We start from the raw sequence: 17,770 nt of genomic DNA on the forward strand, positions 1-17,770 counted from the left end.
CGTGATTGGTCACCCAGAACAGCATCAGCCAAACTTGGGACTTTTGTTGTGCTGTCGGTATTTATGTGGTGTGTAATGTTTGCAGTGCTCATTTTATGTTTTCAGCTGTTGTATAATAATGCTTATCTGAGTCTTCCAATGGCTCTGACGGAATGACTAACTGGAATAAACACACAAGTACATCCACAGTAATGACAATCTGCTGCTTGAGTTATTTGTCAGACAGAAATGTACTGTTAGTTTTGTACAAATGAAGAAAGCTTTAAACAAAGAAACTGTTCAGTGAAAGCTTCCGTGTAAATTGTTTCTATATAAAAGTCCTCAGATGTTGATTTTCTGTGTCCTTTTAGCCATTTGTGAGTGTAATGATTTTGACATACTGTGCATTTGTCATTTTTTCATCGATCAAAGTCCCCTTTCCAACATGCACTCCTTAAGTCAAAACACTGACTTATAGAGGACGGACACACACAGAAGCTGATGAACAAGATGTAAGAGAGGAAATAACAAATGGCTGTTAACACACACTTTGCACACTCCACACGCTCACATTTAAATACTGAGCAATAAAGGGCACTCACTGACAGACATGGATGTATTGGAAAAGTGAAGACAAGCACACACATAGAATGAGGAGCTCACCCATGCAGGGCTGTGAGTTGCAGGGCCGGCCCTCCTCCACCACACCTTCACACAGGTATGACTCCTCCGGAGGCGACTGGCAGGTCCGAGTCCGGGTTTGAATTCCACCTCCACACTCACTGCTGCACTGTGCCCACTGACCCCACATACTCCAGCCACCTAGAGACACACAGATAAACAGCAGTGGTTATTTATAAAGCATTATTGTCAAGCCTTGATAAGAGGGTGCAAGAAAGACCTGCATCGCCCAATTTTTTCAGTGACTAACAAGAAGTGGGTTTTTGAGATTTTCTGATGGGGTTCAGCAGGTTTTCTCACCCAACAGAGAAGCATGTAAAGCTTAAGTTTTGGAGCACTGCCAAACATTGTGGCCTGTGTGAAGAAACATTTTCACAGCTTCAACTTTACTGGTTCAGTACAGTTCAATGTAAAGGTTGTAACTGAAAAAAACAGAGCCAACAGATGTGTCATAGCCCAAAACAAGAACAGAACTACATTTAAATAACAATAGGAGATTGGAAGGGGGGGTGTGTGTAGTGTTTCTGGTGTCCTGATGTCTTCCATAGATTTTCTATTTTGTTGTTGTTTTACTTGCGATAGAGCCCCATGAGATATTATGGCCCATTTCTTGTCAATGGCTTTCTCATTTTTCATCACAGACACTTCAAACCAAATTCATTTTCATCTGGGCCTCGTCTCTCTCTCTCTCTCTCTCTCTCTCACTCACACACACACACACACACACACACACACACACACACACACATACACACACACACACACACACACACAAACAACATTTAAGAGATCATGCAGTATGGCCCAATACAATTCTGACTTGTTTTTTCCTTCCCTGTTGTATTTTTACTAGTGACTTCCACTCAGACCATTAACAGTCTAGTTGTCTAGACTCTATTTCAGCCACAATTCATAAAATGGTTAGGGCCCAAATGCAGACGCAGAGTCAGGTAGGTGAACAAAAAGCAAACAAATCAGGAACACAAGGGGACGAGAGACCGGGGAACAGACGCAGGAGACACAGGATGACAACAGACGAACCAACAAAGAGTGATGGGAAAACAGGCTAAAATACACAGGGAATGATATACCAATGGAGTACAGGTGAGCAGCAAAAAAGGCTCAAAAATAGACAAAAAAGAGTAAAGTGAAACATGACACATGATGGCAAATCTACCAGAATAAAATAGGAAATGACAAACCAAAAACCCAGACCAAAACAGTTTCATTTTATTTCTTCTTTTTTGAATCTGTGGTTCAAATTCAAACAATGTTTAATGCTTTGATTCATTCAAATGGTTAAAATACATATTTTGCATATTTTGTTGACAGCTAGAGTTTTAGACGTACAGTACATATGAAGAGTATACAGCAAGCTTGACAATTGTTTTCTTTGTGAAAAAAAATGACACATTTACAGACAGCAGCATTGCATCACACCCCTAATCTATTCTACATGCAATTTGATTTCCTGTTCTTGATGTAAAACATTCAGCTAGCACCAGTGCCCAGGTGTCCTCTCTTAACTTCTTTTCAATACTCTGCCACAGTATTCATCAGTCACACAGGGAGAAATCTATAGCAGAGGAGGCACAGGAACAATTCTTCTACATAGTGACCACAGTGCAGCACAGATAAGAGACACTGCTGCCATCTATCATACCCTAATGTCCAAAAGCTCATCGGTAAGCTCTTTTCACTGCAAATATCCAAACACATATAAAGGGTATGTCTGTCAAAAAGGCATTTTGGAATCACATGACAACACTAAATAAAGCAGATGTACATTACAGGAAAACTAGCAGAGGTGAGTACACCAAAAAGTACCATGCAACAAAACAACACCGACTGATGGTATCTTACACTGAGGGGACCTGAGGGGAGATGTTCCTTTAAAACAGAGGTGTGATGAATGCCATTGTCATTGTGAAATTCCCAGTTTGGCCATACTGATTTAATGCGCCCCATTAAGATGTGTGCTGATATGAGGAGGAGCGGGTAAAGTGATGCAGAATGTCTCTTTCTCTCTCTCTCTCTCTCTCTCTCTTTCTGTGTCCTGCATGCTCATGAATGTTTAATCGAACAGACAGATGCCTTTCAGCCCCCACTGGCAACGACAAATATGTATTAATCTGCATGAATAGAACATGAAGTTGGCCAACATCCAGACACACACGTTTTTAATTACTCGCAAGTCAATTTCCTTCGGGGGTGAGGGCCGGGATGAGGGAGGGCACTGTGGAGGGCACTTGATTCAGTCATACAAGTCAGTGTGTACACACACACACACACACACACACACACACACACACACACACACACACACACACACACACACAGTCACATTTACTCTACAGCTGTGAGTAATCTCACCATGTCAGTATGATGAGTCAAACTCTATGGATTGAACGAGACAGATTCCAGTGAAAAAGTCAAAATCTGTAAACGATTTCCTTTCCCCTCAGAAATGAAATCAGCAAGCACCAGTGATCACAGTCAATATCTGTTTGTTGTCAGCAGATTGACCGAGTGTGGCCCAAGAGTTTACTTATGGCTGTGAAATTGGATTTGCTCATGTTTCTGTGACCACACTCAATCAGCGCAAAACCAGTCATTGTAGGCACCAACCATCGAAGCAACAACATATAAAGACAGCAGCTCATTGGAGCAGTAATATGGTAATTCAAACTATCAGAGCAAACATGGGGCTGTTATTGAGACTTATTGGTACCTCAACATATTGATAGTCCCACTCCTTATAAACACAACAGGCTATCGTGCTTTGCAGTAATCTCTCTGTGCATGTTGTTTTGGAAATCCAATCAACATGTTCACTTCAGGATTGGTTGTGTTCAACTCGGCTGTGATGGGGGAAGGAACTGGAAAGGACTGCCTTCTTAAATACAGTGCTTGCCCATGTTAATAACTGGCCAATGTACATCGTTTTTTTTACTGTTGACCTCTGACCCCACTGAAGTCAGCAGTGACATGGTTGAGCAAAGATAATGGAGAGTAAATTGTTGTTGTTAGCTGTTGCCCTTTATCTGTTTTTGCCCATTTGTTAAGAATCTGTTGTAAGCCATGTTCACTGTTAGTTTCACCAAACAAAGTGTGCAGACATCACCACTATCATCGGCCGCATCATAAAATTCATTCAGCTTCTGTCCCCAGACCTTGAGACTCCTGAACTCATCCTCAACACTCCATTTTATAAAAAATATGTAGCAGGACTCAAGGGACTCAAACATAGTTTTGTTTTTTTAAATCCTTGTGATGTACCTTGTAAAAACCTTGCATATTTCAGTGATCATTAGTTGGATTACTGCTCTGTAATGACCTAATATGCTTGTGAATTCTCATAAATGCATTCTGTAACTGGGTTATTTAAGGCAAAGAGATGGGCTAAGATTTTTATAAAACCATATTTCTGTCATTTTCAGATTGTTCTCTTGTGTTGAACCTAGTATAAGTCAGTGGTTCCCAAAGTGATTCCCTTTGAGGGGGTTCCGCACCACAAGGGAAGTATGGGCAAGTGTGGGACAGGACACTGATGAATCTACACCAAATGTGACAACTGTGCAATACAAAGACAAGAAAACATGATAAGGCATACCTTGCAATTACCTTCACCAGTACAACGGTGGGTAACAAAGAGAGAGTGTTACTTATTTAGGTTTTTTTTGTAAGACATCAGAGTGAAGTTTCAGTATTAATGACAATGTTTAAAAAGATTCTATTTTGTCACATCCTATCCCTGTGAGATAGGTTTTTCTGCTGTTGCCTTAATCAAGGCAAAATACAAATCGGAGTGGACATTGAAAATGAGCTAAGAGAGACGGTCTCACATGTGCATCCCTGATTTGAGCAGATATGCAGAACGAAAAAAGACGACATCCTTCACTGGAAAGATGGAAGTGTATTTCTGTCAGAGAAATGTTCAGGTTTTTGTTTGTTGCCATTACTGTGCCCAGAGGGAATTTTAGAGTCATGCTATGCGGGGTCGAGGTGAAGTCTGAACAAGTGAGTCTTGAGTCTTTTGCGGAAGATGGCGAGTGACTGCTGTCCTGACGTTGGTCGGGAGTTCGTTCCACCACTGAGGCGCCAGAACAGAGAAGAGTCAGGATTTCGCTGGGCGGCCTTTGTTTGCTCTCAGCGATGGCAGTACCAGCCGGCCAGCTGATGTAGTGGCGCGAAGTACTCAGGCTGGGGCGTGTGGTCTGACCAGTGTTTGGAGGTAGATGGGTGCCGTTTTCATTGACGGCCTTGAAGGCCAGTACCATCGTCTTGAATCGGCTTCGGGCTGCAACATGAAGCCAGTGGAGGTCACGGAGGAGGGGGGTCACATGGGAGAATTTGGGTCGATTGAAAACGAGGCTGTTCTTTCTGACTTACCAGCAGACAAAGACAAAATGTAACTGAACAGAGTACTGGTTGCTCCTTTTATGCAGGGTTAGCTCCGCCCTGCAATCAAGCCTATTTACCACAGCTGAGTTGGCAGAAACTGGCTAATAACCACTCTGTTTCAACAGTTTCACAAGAATTTGCACAAATGATGTCCCTTTAGGGGCTCCGTAGATTTGTTCCTTAGTTTTTTAAAGTGTTTAAAAGTGTTTAAAATGTATTTTACTCAAAGATTAATTAGGAAATGGATTTTCACCAACTGTGTGCTCTAATTGTGTGCTGTAACTTTGTAAGATAAAACATTTTTTGGGAGGTGTAGCTGTGTCTTAGAACACCTGCAGCTCTTTACAATGTTTTTTTTTTTTTTTAATAGTTTGATTAGTTTATTAGTTCAGGTTAAACTGTGCTTTTTTTTAAAGCTTTTTTCTCTTTCTCTTTCCGCAGCAATTCTGTTAAACCTAGACAATCTTCTAATATGGAAGACATTAAAAGTAACCTGGACATTGATTTCTCACAGTCAATTTTATGGCAATCTGTCTATTTCACATGTATGCTCCCAGTGGGATAAACAATTCTGATTGTATTAATCTCATGACATTCACCCAGTCTTTTTTGTATGGGTAAGGCTCTATGAATAGCTTAATCTTTAGTGTTTGATTGTTGATCGACTGTTCTGTTGAACACTTTCATACAATTAACTACAGGAGGCTTCAGTCTTGATTTAGCGCTCGATCAAAATGTGAATCAGTGCAGACGTGTCACTTCCCTTGTTATTTAGAGAGACATGTTCTAGTGCATCCATGTGTAGGTGGCACACGATTTTCAGACTGCCACACCGCAGAGAACCATGTGCAATCACGCCAGTCCAGTCACCAGAAGCATAATGTCATTACCATGACAACAAGTTACCACCGTCATTCAGTGACGTGCAAACTTTATTGCTAATGCCTGAAGCAAGTTTGAAATCAAAGCAAAGTTAATGAAGAGAGGAGAGGATTTCTGAGAAGGATAGGGGATGGACAGAGAGATGAACATTCAAACTGACTAACTGGCAAGCACAAGCTGTCTTGCTGAGGGTTAGGTTGAAGGATGAGTCTGGTGATATTCAAATCTTTCTAATTGCCAAAAATTATTAAAACATCACAACCAACAATGAATGCATTTGGCTCACATGTAGTGTGTTTGTATTCAAGCCTGATATAAATATTCCTTTGTGCCGTAAAATAACGTTGTTGTCTAAAAACTGAAGCCATTGGAAGTAATCCCCAAATGCACTATTTCCTCCTGTTTAAGTAAAGTTTGCTTGTAAATACATTGGACAGTTTGTTTAGGAAATTGCTGAATCTTCTTTTAGAAGGACACTACATATTTGAGAGCTGAGTCCCACAGACAGGAGAGGAAAATCAGAAAATATTTTAGTACTGCTGGTTTTGATCTTTTAATGGGATTTGTTGATAATATGATACCAGCCACCTAAATATGCCTGTTTTATTCAATAAGATCCATGCATTATTCCCTGAGAAATTAACAAAAATGTGGAAAAACGCCCTATCTCGCAATGTGAAAAGAAAAATCCTGGCCCCCTCCCTGATCCAGATCTGCACCAAAAGTTAACGGGATCTACCCTGGCCTGGGACCCATCCTCCATCCAAGTCTCATGGAAATCTGTTCAGTAGTTATTGTGTAATCCTGCTGACAAACCAACAAACAAACGGACACAGGTGAAAACATAACCTCATTGATGGAGGTAATAATACCAGCCTTAACTTTAAGTTATATGATAGGCTGCTGAATCGGTAATGTTTTTGGTACATTTTGGACAACTTAATGACTTTTGTTCTGTGTTGTAGACCCCTGACCTTCCATTAAATTCAGAAGTGGGCCTTTATTATAATACATCGCTGAGTAACCCTACTTTAGCACATTTTAATTCTCCTCTGTTTTGGCGTTTGACTGTTTCCTGACCCTGTCTAAAATCTTTAATAAATTCAATGTTGAAATCATAATTATTTAATATTCTTGCAGGTACACTATGCCAAATTTAGTACCGAAAATTGATTAAATTAGCTTTTATGACTTTCCATTTTAAGGTCACAAATAGATTCCATTTAAAATATGTTTTCAGCACTGACGGCTATATTATTGTTAGACTATCACACTTGGATTTGTAAAGATCAACAGATCGTTGGTTTGACACACTGACAACTGTCATTTACATTTTCAAATTCTTCTTTTAAAAGAGAGAAGTATTTCACAACAACAGCGAGACTTAATCCTGGTGGCTTTATGCAGGTTAGGGTAAGTTCAACATAAATTACATCCTTCAGTGATTCAACAATAAACAGCAAAAGATAGAAGTTTAGTATGTTACAAAGTTTGGTTTCTCAAATCTGTCCCGAGTAAACCATCCTCCTAAGCAAAAATATTAAAGTGTCTTTGAAAAAGAAACTATAAACTAAAACTAAAAATACTAGGAAAATCACCAACACTGCTTTTGATTTTTATTATCAAAATGAATTGCGTTACCCCATTACCAATACGATCTTCCATCCAAACATCATTGAGCAGAAATTCAAAATACATCTTTTTCTACAATTCAGGTGTTTGAGGGATAAAAATGCGCCTGATGTGGCTGAATAACCTTCAGCTGCTCTCCTGAATCATTCTTGGTTTATTGTGAACAAATATGCTTTACGAATACAGAGGAAGATTAACTGCCGTTTAGAGCAAAGGACAGAAGCTCCTTCTGTCAAATGAAGGCTTTAGCAAGGCGAGAGAATAAGAGGAGGGCGGGTCCATTTACAGATAAGATTCCATCTTCTGCAGGAAAAAAAGACATAATGACAAGACTATGAACTTTTTTTTTCATTCCTGCCCAACAATCAGACTTGGGGTGGGGGAGAAAAATGGGAGGAGAGTAGTGTTGTCTTTCTCCCTCTGCAAGGGCATTTTATTATGCTCTCAATAATTCAGAGGGGGTCTTTTGTCAGAAAAGCCCCGCTAGCAGGAGAGGGGCTGCAGAGTCCAAGTCACCTTAATAATCCTTAAACTCATCCTTCTTCCTTCACCTCCCAAAATCCCCGCTTTACTTTGACCTTCAGCTGTCTCCAAAACACACACATTCTCCTTCAATTACTCTGTGTGTGCAGTGCATGGATTTGTTCAGTTCACTGGGTGCATGCATGTGTGGTGTTTTTTTTTTTTTTGGGGTGTGTGTCGATAATGAACTTCCTGAAAGTCACCTTCACATCCTGTTTGAAGCATTGGGATAAGTGGATGGGCATCTCCTGTTACAGCTCCAGTTTCTGCAGCTATGAAATCATCAATAGCTGCCACTACCCCCAACCCCCAACCCTCCACCAAATCACACACACCCCAGCACTCACAGAGCTCTTATAGGGAGGGTTACTGCAGATTTATTGATTGAGAAGTGTGTGCACGAAGGGTTGGGTGAAATATGACGTTGAAGTTGACAATCGTGACAACGCGCAGGCAGCTGGGGAGGGGAGGAGAGGAGGGTGAGGAAAATGTAATAAAGACAGAGACAAGAGGACTGAAGCAAAATAATCATGAAAACATGAAATGCAGGCAGAAATGGGCCGATTGGTTCACACAAAGCCGAATGGCTGAATGAAGGATAAGGCGAGTGCTGACACCCAGAGGACAGAAGCAGTCAACTGCACGGTGGAGATAACAGGCGGTGAAAGAGAGTGGGGATGGGGTGGGGGGCAGAGGAGGGAGATGAAGGGAGACAGGAACAGAAAGAGGGAGAAATGTTAGGACAGATAAGAGGAGAGGGGGAAATGAAAAAAGAAAAAAAATTATAGGCTTATGCTTAACAGAACAGAATGCTGGAATTGTACATCAATGGAAATGCTCATATGTAAATATACATATATACATATATATATATACATCATTTTTTTTTAAATGTATTTTCAGCAGTGACAGATGATATTCACTATGTCATATTTCTCTGAGAAAATTTGCTGTTGAATTAAACAGAATTATATTCTGCTCTGACTGGCTGCAGTGAGAAAAGTATGGCCAGTTTAAGTATTATAATACATATACCTGTTAAATGATTATGCTTAATAATTGACATTATATTATTAAAATACTCGTCTTTTTATTGCACACTATATGTGCATTTAATGTGCTTCCTGCATGTTCTACTCTGCGTTCTAGATTAGTATATAAATAAATATATAAATAAATAAAAAAAAGTGACTGAAGCACCTCAACACAATTGCATCCCATCGATCAGTCACTTCCTGTAGAGCGGGAAGCTTAACCTGTGGGTGAACCTGCAGTGGAGCACCCAGCACCCAATCAGCTCCCCTGTCAGGTTATTGGTGACATTAAGCAAGCAGTCACCAACACATCATGCAGCAATTCTGCCTCAGGAAGTAACCTCTGTCACACCTGATTGTCTGATTCACCTTCAGTTCACTAGAGAAGCTAAATGTACACATTTAACATGTACCAATTCCTCTAGATTAAAGCGGCAACATTTTTGGGGTTTTTTTTGTCAACAAATCCCATAAAAAAAACAAATCTAACAATGTGTCAGTCTGTTGCTCAATACTTTCTACGTCCCTACCCTGTCTGTGGCTCTCAGCCCAAAACCGATCGGGTCTAGCTGAAGATGTTAATTTATAAAAAGTTACAAATATAAAGGTTTCATTTCTAAACAGCTGGACACGTTTGTTTTTTAGCAAATGTTACTCAAACAGGCATAAACAGTGCTCTTTTTTTGGGGGGGGGGGGTGACTATTACCAGATGAGGACTAAAACACATTCCGTTTAAACCCATGAGAGTAAGGGTATTTTTTTACAAATCGGATTTTAGTGAAAATGTACAATTTTGTCCTTTATTTCTGTTGCCTATGGTAACATTGTAGTAGGGCTGCACTATGGGCATAGAAAGCATATAAAATGGTGCAGTCCACTAGAGAATTTTACATCATTTCCTGGTAGTAATGCATATTTTAAGCGATTTCTTTAATCAATAGTCAGCTTCCTTAAAACAATCGATCATTGGTTAGTTGAATTTGTGCTCATCTCTGTTTGACGATTGATATATCTTGAATTTGTTAAATTCTTAATGGCGATTAGGCTAATTGATTAATGATTAATCATTAACATCCCTATTTCCTGTATTCTGGTGCCTTTTAACAGATGGTTTTATACATTTGTCTGACTATGGTAGCATGACAAAATAATGGGTACATTTTGCAATTTCATCCAGAGGAAGTGTTCGGCCCCGATTACATTTTTGAAAATATTAAAAAGCTCAAAGTGCAGAAATTGATTCAATGACTAACTTAAATAATAGCTTTGAGGCACAGGCTCCTGATTACTCTATACATTTTTTGGCTAGAAATACATACAGTATTAGCTAATATTTCAAATCACAAATGACACTGGTTTCTGTTTAGTAAATTTCATAACCTTAGACAATAATCAGGTGCTCAGGTGTATTAGCTAAACTAATGGTACCGCTGTAGTAACAGTCAAAATATTTAGACATAATAATAAAAAATAAGAGCAAACAGCCTGAACTCCTCCCTGCCTTGATACCCTTCATACCTTTTTGATACTTCACTTGTACTTATTTTCCTCTTCATTTCATCCCTTTCTCTCTCTCCCTCTCTTTATGTCTCCTTTGACATGTTATGTTCCCCTTTCCTGTCATGTTTCCCTTCTTCCTACCAAGTATACTGTTTTTGCTCAAGGCTTTTTGTGTTAACAGTGTGTGACCCACCCTGACTCAACTGTCTGGCATCCGGGCATCATTGACTAGTGAACGTTAGCACAACAATGTCATTATAACCAACAGGATCAAAGCCCAGAACTCTGGAAATATGACCTGTCAATAAGATGCATTGTCCAATCAACAGCACTTGTCAAATATGTTCTTCTCCTGTCTAACAGGAAGTGGAAATGCTCCAGACAACACATAAAAAGATGACAAGTTCTCACTCTGTTTCCTCGACTATTTTATTCTTGCCAGGGAGAAAAGAAAAGCTTGTGAAACGGCATTTAGAGCATCATGGGACATTAAATCTCTCCATTGAAAGCTGAAATTCTTTTAGGCAGGTTAACAGTTCCTTTGGGCAGGATGAGGCAGCTTTCATTGCAGGTTTTACACAAGTCCTCCCACCACACTGGAATGATTTCTCTGGTCAGACATTCAAATAAAATCATAGACAATGACTAGCTAAAATCAGGGAGAAACATGGGCTGAATATCAACACATATAAGCCTCAGGCATGGAATATGCAACAGTGTTGTCATCAACATGTAGAAGTAATGGCATGTGGGCTGTCAAACATAGGTGTCCATTATCTAAATGACCTGTAAAGATTCTACTCAGACATGACTGGACTTCAAAGCAAGAGACAACTCAATGGTTTGACAACATTTTGCACCTGGGAGGGAGTGGTGACACTGCTGGTCACAAGGATGAGTGGAAAGTAAAGTCCTGAAGTCCTGAAGTAAATAGAAAAATGACATCATCCACATATTCCAGGTTCCTTAACTTTGCTTTCACTTTGCTATTCGGTCTGCCATTGGGTTGGACTTATCCCAGTAAAACAAAGGTTAACTAACGGCACAAAGAGAGCACACTTAACAGGAGAAGGCATTGTTTTGCCAGGTCAAGACATCCTACATTGCAAAAGCAAAAAAGAAAAAACACTGATGGAGGAGGTAAAGAAGGTGAAGAGGGAGAGTGATAAAAGAAGAGGTAAAACGAGAGTGCATGGACAGGTATTCACTCGATGGAGAGTCAAATTGAGATTCTTACGGCTGCTTTTTGCTATGGACAGTAGAAAGGCTGGTAGCGGTAGCAAAAAATGTCATGTTTTAGATCCAATTAATTCTGCTTTCTATATTATAAAAATTTAGACATTAGGTTGTAATGTTTGATTTCTGTGTTTTGGCATGCTTACAAACGAATGACAAAGCTTGCCAAGATCTGCTCAAGAAGGCTACTGATGTACACTGAAGATAAAGCACAATCCCATTTCCAAGTCTTACCCCTACATCTTATTTTTGGAGCGAACCCCTTGCCCCTCAGAACAGAGTTACAAGGGGTAGGTGTTGAAATCTCTCCTGATGAAATGGGAATTTAAGACCCTCATATGTCATCAGTTGACTTTGATGGTGTTTATGTTATGACCGAACATTTCCAACATGGCATTTTCCCATGTGTTCTCCTGTGTTACTGTGGCAATACTGGTATTATCACAATGCCATTTGCCATTCATCTGTTGGAGGTAGAAAAATATGGACGCTGGCAATTTGTTCACAACTTCATGCAATCAAGTCATCAAGTTGAAAAGAACACTGCTTTGTGACCGATGTAAGCAGTGTACACTGCTTCACTGCTGGACATTAGTTACATTTTGGGTGTCATATGCTATCAGATGGGCAACTGCAGCATTGAAATACATCAAAATGTAGGACTGTCATGCACACATCAGCAACAACAATGTAAGGTTAGCAAGCTAACGGGGTTCTCTTGCTTTCCTAGCAAAGTTTATACTCGGGCTGTTATGCTGATATTGTCTGTCTATACTACTGATGATGAAGGAGCCGCAAGACTAATGGTAAATGGGTAAAAAAAAAAAAAAAACAGGCAGGCTATCCTTACAAATAGACCTAAATATGACGGCCATAGACACCACACTGCATGTTGGACATGGGTACACAGTTGAAACCCCTATCTGTAGGTGTTTTGCTGGATTTTCATACTGTAAGCTGAACACATGAATGGAATCTGAAAAACTTTGGAGCCTGATGGTTTCTGATAGTTTATCATGCATAAGAAATAAATCAAATAATTTAAAAAAAAAGAATTAATTCTGTATTACAAGGCTCTAAAACAGGCAGAACAAGACATGCAAAAATTCTGCATATGTGCCTGTGCAACCCCCCCTGCTGCTGTAGTCTTTGTCTTAAAATGATGGCATTCAATTCAGAGTTGAGTGGTGGTGAAAGAAATGTTCCGAGGTCCAAATTAGTCAGATTGCTGTTTTGAATTTTACAGAAATGTGACTCAGACGGCTACTTAAATATGAGACTGACATGTCAAACTGCCAGCACATTTCATTGAAAGTGCCTCAAAGGGGCTGTATTACAGCTCATGAGTCAAATCCATGTTGTGAAAATATAATAAACAGAAAAACGAACAAAAAACAATAGTAATCCACTCACAAATCTGACTATTAATCCCACATACTCAAGATGATTCTTGATTCAGCGAAATGCTATGCCATCTCTTTAACCCTATCAGCTGAGGAGCACAAACCATTACACCCCTCACCTTTCACAGCAGCAGCATCCCTGAAACTCTCTGCCCAAACCTGTTGTCTATAAATACATATCATGTGGGCCACTCTTTGGTTTCAGGTGCAGGTCAGCCAACCAGACATTTCAATTCCGAAGATGGATGCCCCATTTCAGAGGGAACGATAAGAAAAGGCTCAAAAGGTCTTTCACCACAGGGATCAGATGCTTTTCTTACTTTTCTCCAGCATGACTGACAGCTCACCGTGCTAAGGCTTTATTCTGGTTTTTGTCCTTCTCAACACACATCCATCTTTGGCAGAGAGGACTGCTGATAAAGCCTGCATGCTCAGAGAAAGACTGTGAGTGCGGCCGCACTGCTGCACGTGTTTGTTTTCTTGTCAAACAACTCAGTGTAATTATTTTGGAAGTCTCTGCCAGCCAATTCTTCAAATTCAGCCTTGTTTTTGTGTCTGTGTTGATTTCTACAGCAGTTAAAGAGCTGCTGAGAAGTACTTTCACTTCAGCTGGATGTTGTTTACAGGTTGTCTTCCTCCTAGTGCCGCCAATGCGCTGAGCATCAGACTAAAGTGTTCCTATGGGAACTGCCTGAGTCTCTATGTCTATTTCCTCCATGGACTTGAGTGGATCCCCACCTCCTCAACCTTCCCCCACATGGCCATTAAGACTGAAAATCGCCCCCGCTGTGCTTTGGTGTGTCCTTAGCTCTCTCTCCAGGTTCTTCATTCACTCCACAGATGATGAATGCGTCATTGTTTTTCTTCTCACTGTTTCTCCGAGTTACTTTGGGAACCCATTTAACTGCTCCATTTAAAACCCATACGGCATGCTACAGTATATGAAATATGTTCAGAGGCGTCCAGGGATCACTCACCTGTAAGCCTCGGATCCACTGGCACACATACAAACAGATGTAAGTGTGCACGCACACACGCACAGAGATCTCTGAGCAATGCGGTTTACTCTTCCCACGCTTTATAACACTCTCATACATCAGAAGCCCTTGTCTCCCCACACAGTGTGGGATGGTGACTGCATTGTGACTCAGAGACAGAGACACAGAGTGAGAGAAACAGAGAGAGGGATGGATGAGGAGGTGGCAGGGGGCTGCTGGGGGTCGGGCCATGAAGGAAGAGCCTTGCAGGTCACTGTGGGTGATGTACATGCAGCTGTAGATTAATGCAGACAAAAGTTCAGAGCACCCACCTCCACTTTGGCAGACACATCTGTGAGTTCACAGATGTGGACTCACCAAAGCAGTGAAATCCTAAACCTCTCTTTTTCCATCATTTCAGTGTTCCAAGTAAACTTCTCCATTGTTCATTTCAACTTGATGAATGCCACCTGTTCGTGACCAGATGCATGTTTGATTATCTCCTTTTTTTAAAGCTTTAAATTGCTAAATAAGTTTAATTAAAAAAAAATGCGAAAAAACAAGAAAAAAGAAACACTGCATTCTGTTAAAATAAAGCACTGCAGTCAGAAATCAGCAGACAAAAACAATAACTGATTTGGCAGCATCAGTGGTGGTACTACAGGAGGAAAGAGAAAAAATAGAATTCAAATATTACTGTAGTGTTAATGCCATGACTGAAATAAAGATAGAATGATCTGACAGTTAACATACAAACAAACAAACAAACAAACAAACAAAAACATGTCCATGACTTAATGGGAGGTGGTTAAATTAGGCTTTTCCATACACATACAGCTGTACTTGTTTTGACTTGGCATGTCGTTTCTATTACAACCTGCTTGACATTGTGTCTTTAACTAACAATGTGCTTATCTTGAACAGAGCGCTGCTAATTCGGTGTTAAACACATTTCATTTCCTTCACAATAAAAATCTTCCATTATTTAGTCATTTAAAAGCTTTTATTATGAAGCAGCAAAATAAGGAAATGTTGGGTTTTCACCAGCAGTAACATTACACGACTCCTGAAACAACTAAAAGCAAACATGATAAAATAGTCATATGAGGGAAACTGAAGTCATTCACTAAGCTACAAATGTCCTGAGCGCTGAACACACTGAGACTTTTAAAAAAGCCTCTCTGTCTGCAGTCGCGCGACCTCTCCACAGCCCCCTTGGAGGCGGGGCAAAGCGCTTTGCTCTTCCTCAACTCAACTTGGCGCAGTAAATCTGGTAATGGAAAAACAAATCAGTGTGGCATGGTGTGACTCATCAAAGGCAAAAGTGGTAAATCCCCAAAGGTGATGTGACAGTCACTGAGATCAGATGCAGAATACAATCTTTTAGAGATGAGAGGTGGCTGTTTGACTTGTTTTTTTTTTTTGTGTGACCTAACAAACCATCTCAATATGCTCAATCTTCATCTATGATCACAGATTATTATGATGCAGTAAAAGTCTTCCAAACCAAATTGCAAAATCTAATCCCACTTTCCATCCAGTCAAACAATCATAAAGAAGATCACTTCATTGAGTTTACAAGATAGTTTGCGACTTAAAGAGCAAGAAATTACATTTGAAACTTTTCAGTAATCTGTTTTCAATGGTGTGAACATGCAGATGGAACTGATAGAACTCTAATGTAAAAGCCTGGAGGTTAGGTACGATTCTGTTGAGGCAGGCCAGTTCTCCCATTTCATCCCACAGATACAGTGGGCTCTATCTTATGCCTGGTGCAAAAAGAGTCTAAATACAGCCCCTTTGCGCGATGCCCCTCACTTGGCACCCAGATTATTCGCCGTTTAACTTGCAAAAGGGAGTTGGACACGGCCTAAACACACTTACATCTTGCACTTCAGACCAGGCGCCATAGATCATTTAAATAAGGCCCAGTATGTCTGAGCTCTGATGCTCGGCATGTTTGGTAGCACATACCCGTGCGAGCAGCTGTTCTCTGTAATGAAGAACAACAAAACCTCTCACAGGACACGTCTCACTGACAAAGAATTTGCAGCAAAGAAAAGATGCCAGGTGTCTAACAAATAGGAAGGCCCAGTGGATATACAAAACTCCTGAGGTGGGAACTTCAAGAGACATTTATTTGTACGACTAATTGTATTGTTGATCATCATTGTTCACATTGTATTTGTTGATTTATATTTATACTGTTGATTGATATGCTCTGTTGAAGGTTGTTACAATAAATACTAACAGTATTTGGGGATGGATTGAACAATATTTTTAATCAATGAATTCCCTTTCATGTTTAAATGTATTTTGAGACACAATGAGTTATGGTTTTACTGGTGTTGTTTGAGTTTTACACCATTTCGGAAGTCAAGAGGAGTGTAGAAATATGTAGAAATATGTATTTTAAAGGTTATTTTCAAATTATTCCCAGGGAAACATGCCCCCAACCCTCTACTTTTTCTGGATTCTGTACTCACACAACAGTCTCTCATAGAAAGAGTAATGTCAGATGAGATAAGTTCAGATAACCTATGGGCCTTTTCCATACATGAGATGGCTAGCTTGACTTGGACTCGGACAGCCCTGTGTAGCAGAGGCTTGTATTTCCACAACAACAGGGCTAACAGCTTGAAGGATTGCCTCAACTAACCATGTGCTTGTCTTGTGTGGTGGGCAAAGGAGTGGAGAATCACTGCTAACAAAGCTCTGATAACTTGGTGATAAACATGTTTCATTTCCTTTAAATTATTTTAGATAAAAGTCCCCCGTTATTTAGTTGTTGAAAAGCTTTTACTATGAGGGGGCAAAATCAGGAAATGTTTGGTTTTATACCTGCAGTAATTTAACACGACTCCTGAGACAGCTGAAGGTGAGCTTGATGAAACAGTAAAAAACTGCAGAGGTCTGAAAGCACAAAGAGGGTGTCCTACACAAACACGACCATCACAACACACAAGTGCATGCTTTTGCCCCACTCCAGGGATGATCCATCTCAGATGCAATTTGGTAATGATTGGTGCGCTTAAACTGGTAGTGGAAACGCAAATCAGCACAGCATGGTTTGACCTTTCATGGCCAAAAGTGGCTATGGAAAAGTGCGTGAGAGGAATCCACAGGAATAGTTATATATTCTTAAAATGTTTATGCCCTGCTTATCTGGCCTATAAATTCATTTTTATTTTTTAAGATGCCCCCTTCAGTGATGGGGTTGAAAATGATAATGCCCCTCTGCACAAGTCAGGTCAAGAAATGGTTTTATCAGTGTGGCGTGGAAGAATGGGGGCGTGGGAACAATCCCTGCTACCTGGTTGCATTCGGTGGAAAGACTGAAACCAGAGGAGTGGAGGCTATTATAGTAGCACATTGTTTTCAAATCAGATGTTAAATGATATGGCTCTAATGTTCACCATCCTGAACCCATAAATACTCATTATCCCACCAAAATTGTCTTCACTTGGGGCTGAAAATAGTTCTCAACAAACTTCTATTTTCTCCTGTTTAAGTGACATT

The 17,770-nt window shown here is 40.2% G+C and overlaps 1 protein-coding gene across 15 annotated transcripts in view; it reads right to left on the minus strand.

The window, feature by feature from the left end:
- Positions 1–17,770, minus strand: part of adgrb1a (adhesion G protein-coupled receptor B1a) — a 157,975-nt gene that overhangs the window by 105,994 nt on the left and 34,211 nt on the right. For all 15 annotated transcript variants that reach the window (XM_084356629.1, XM_084356632.1, XM_084356638.1 and 12 more), the window contains exon 2: positions 643–801. In XM_084356629.1, the coding sequence (XP_084212755.1) occupies positions 643–801 (159 nt within the window). The remainder of the gene's footprint in view (positions 1–642; positions 802–17,770) is intronic.

Source organism: Pagrus pagrus, assembly GCF_965226575.1.
Source record: "Pagrus pagrus genome assembly, chromosome: 7".
Lineage (NCBI taxonomy): Eukaryota > Metazoa > Chordata > Actinopteri > Spariformes > Sparidae > Pagrus > Pagrus pagrus.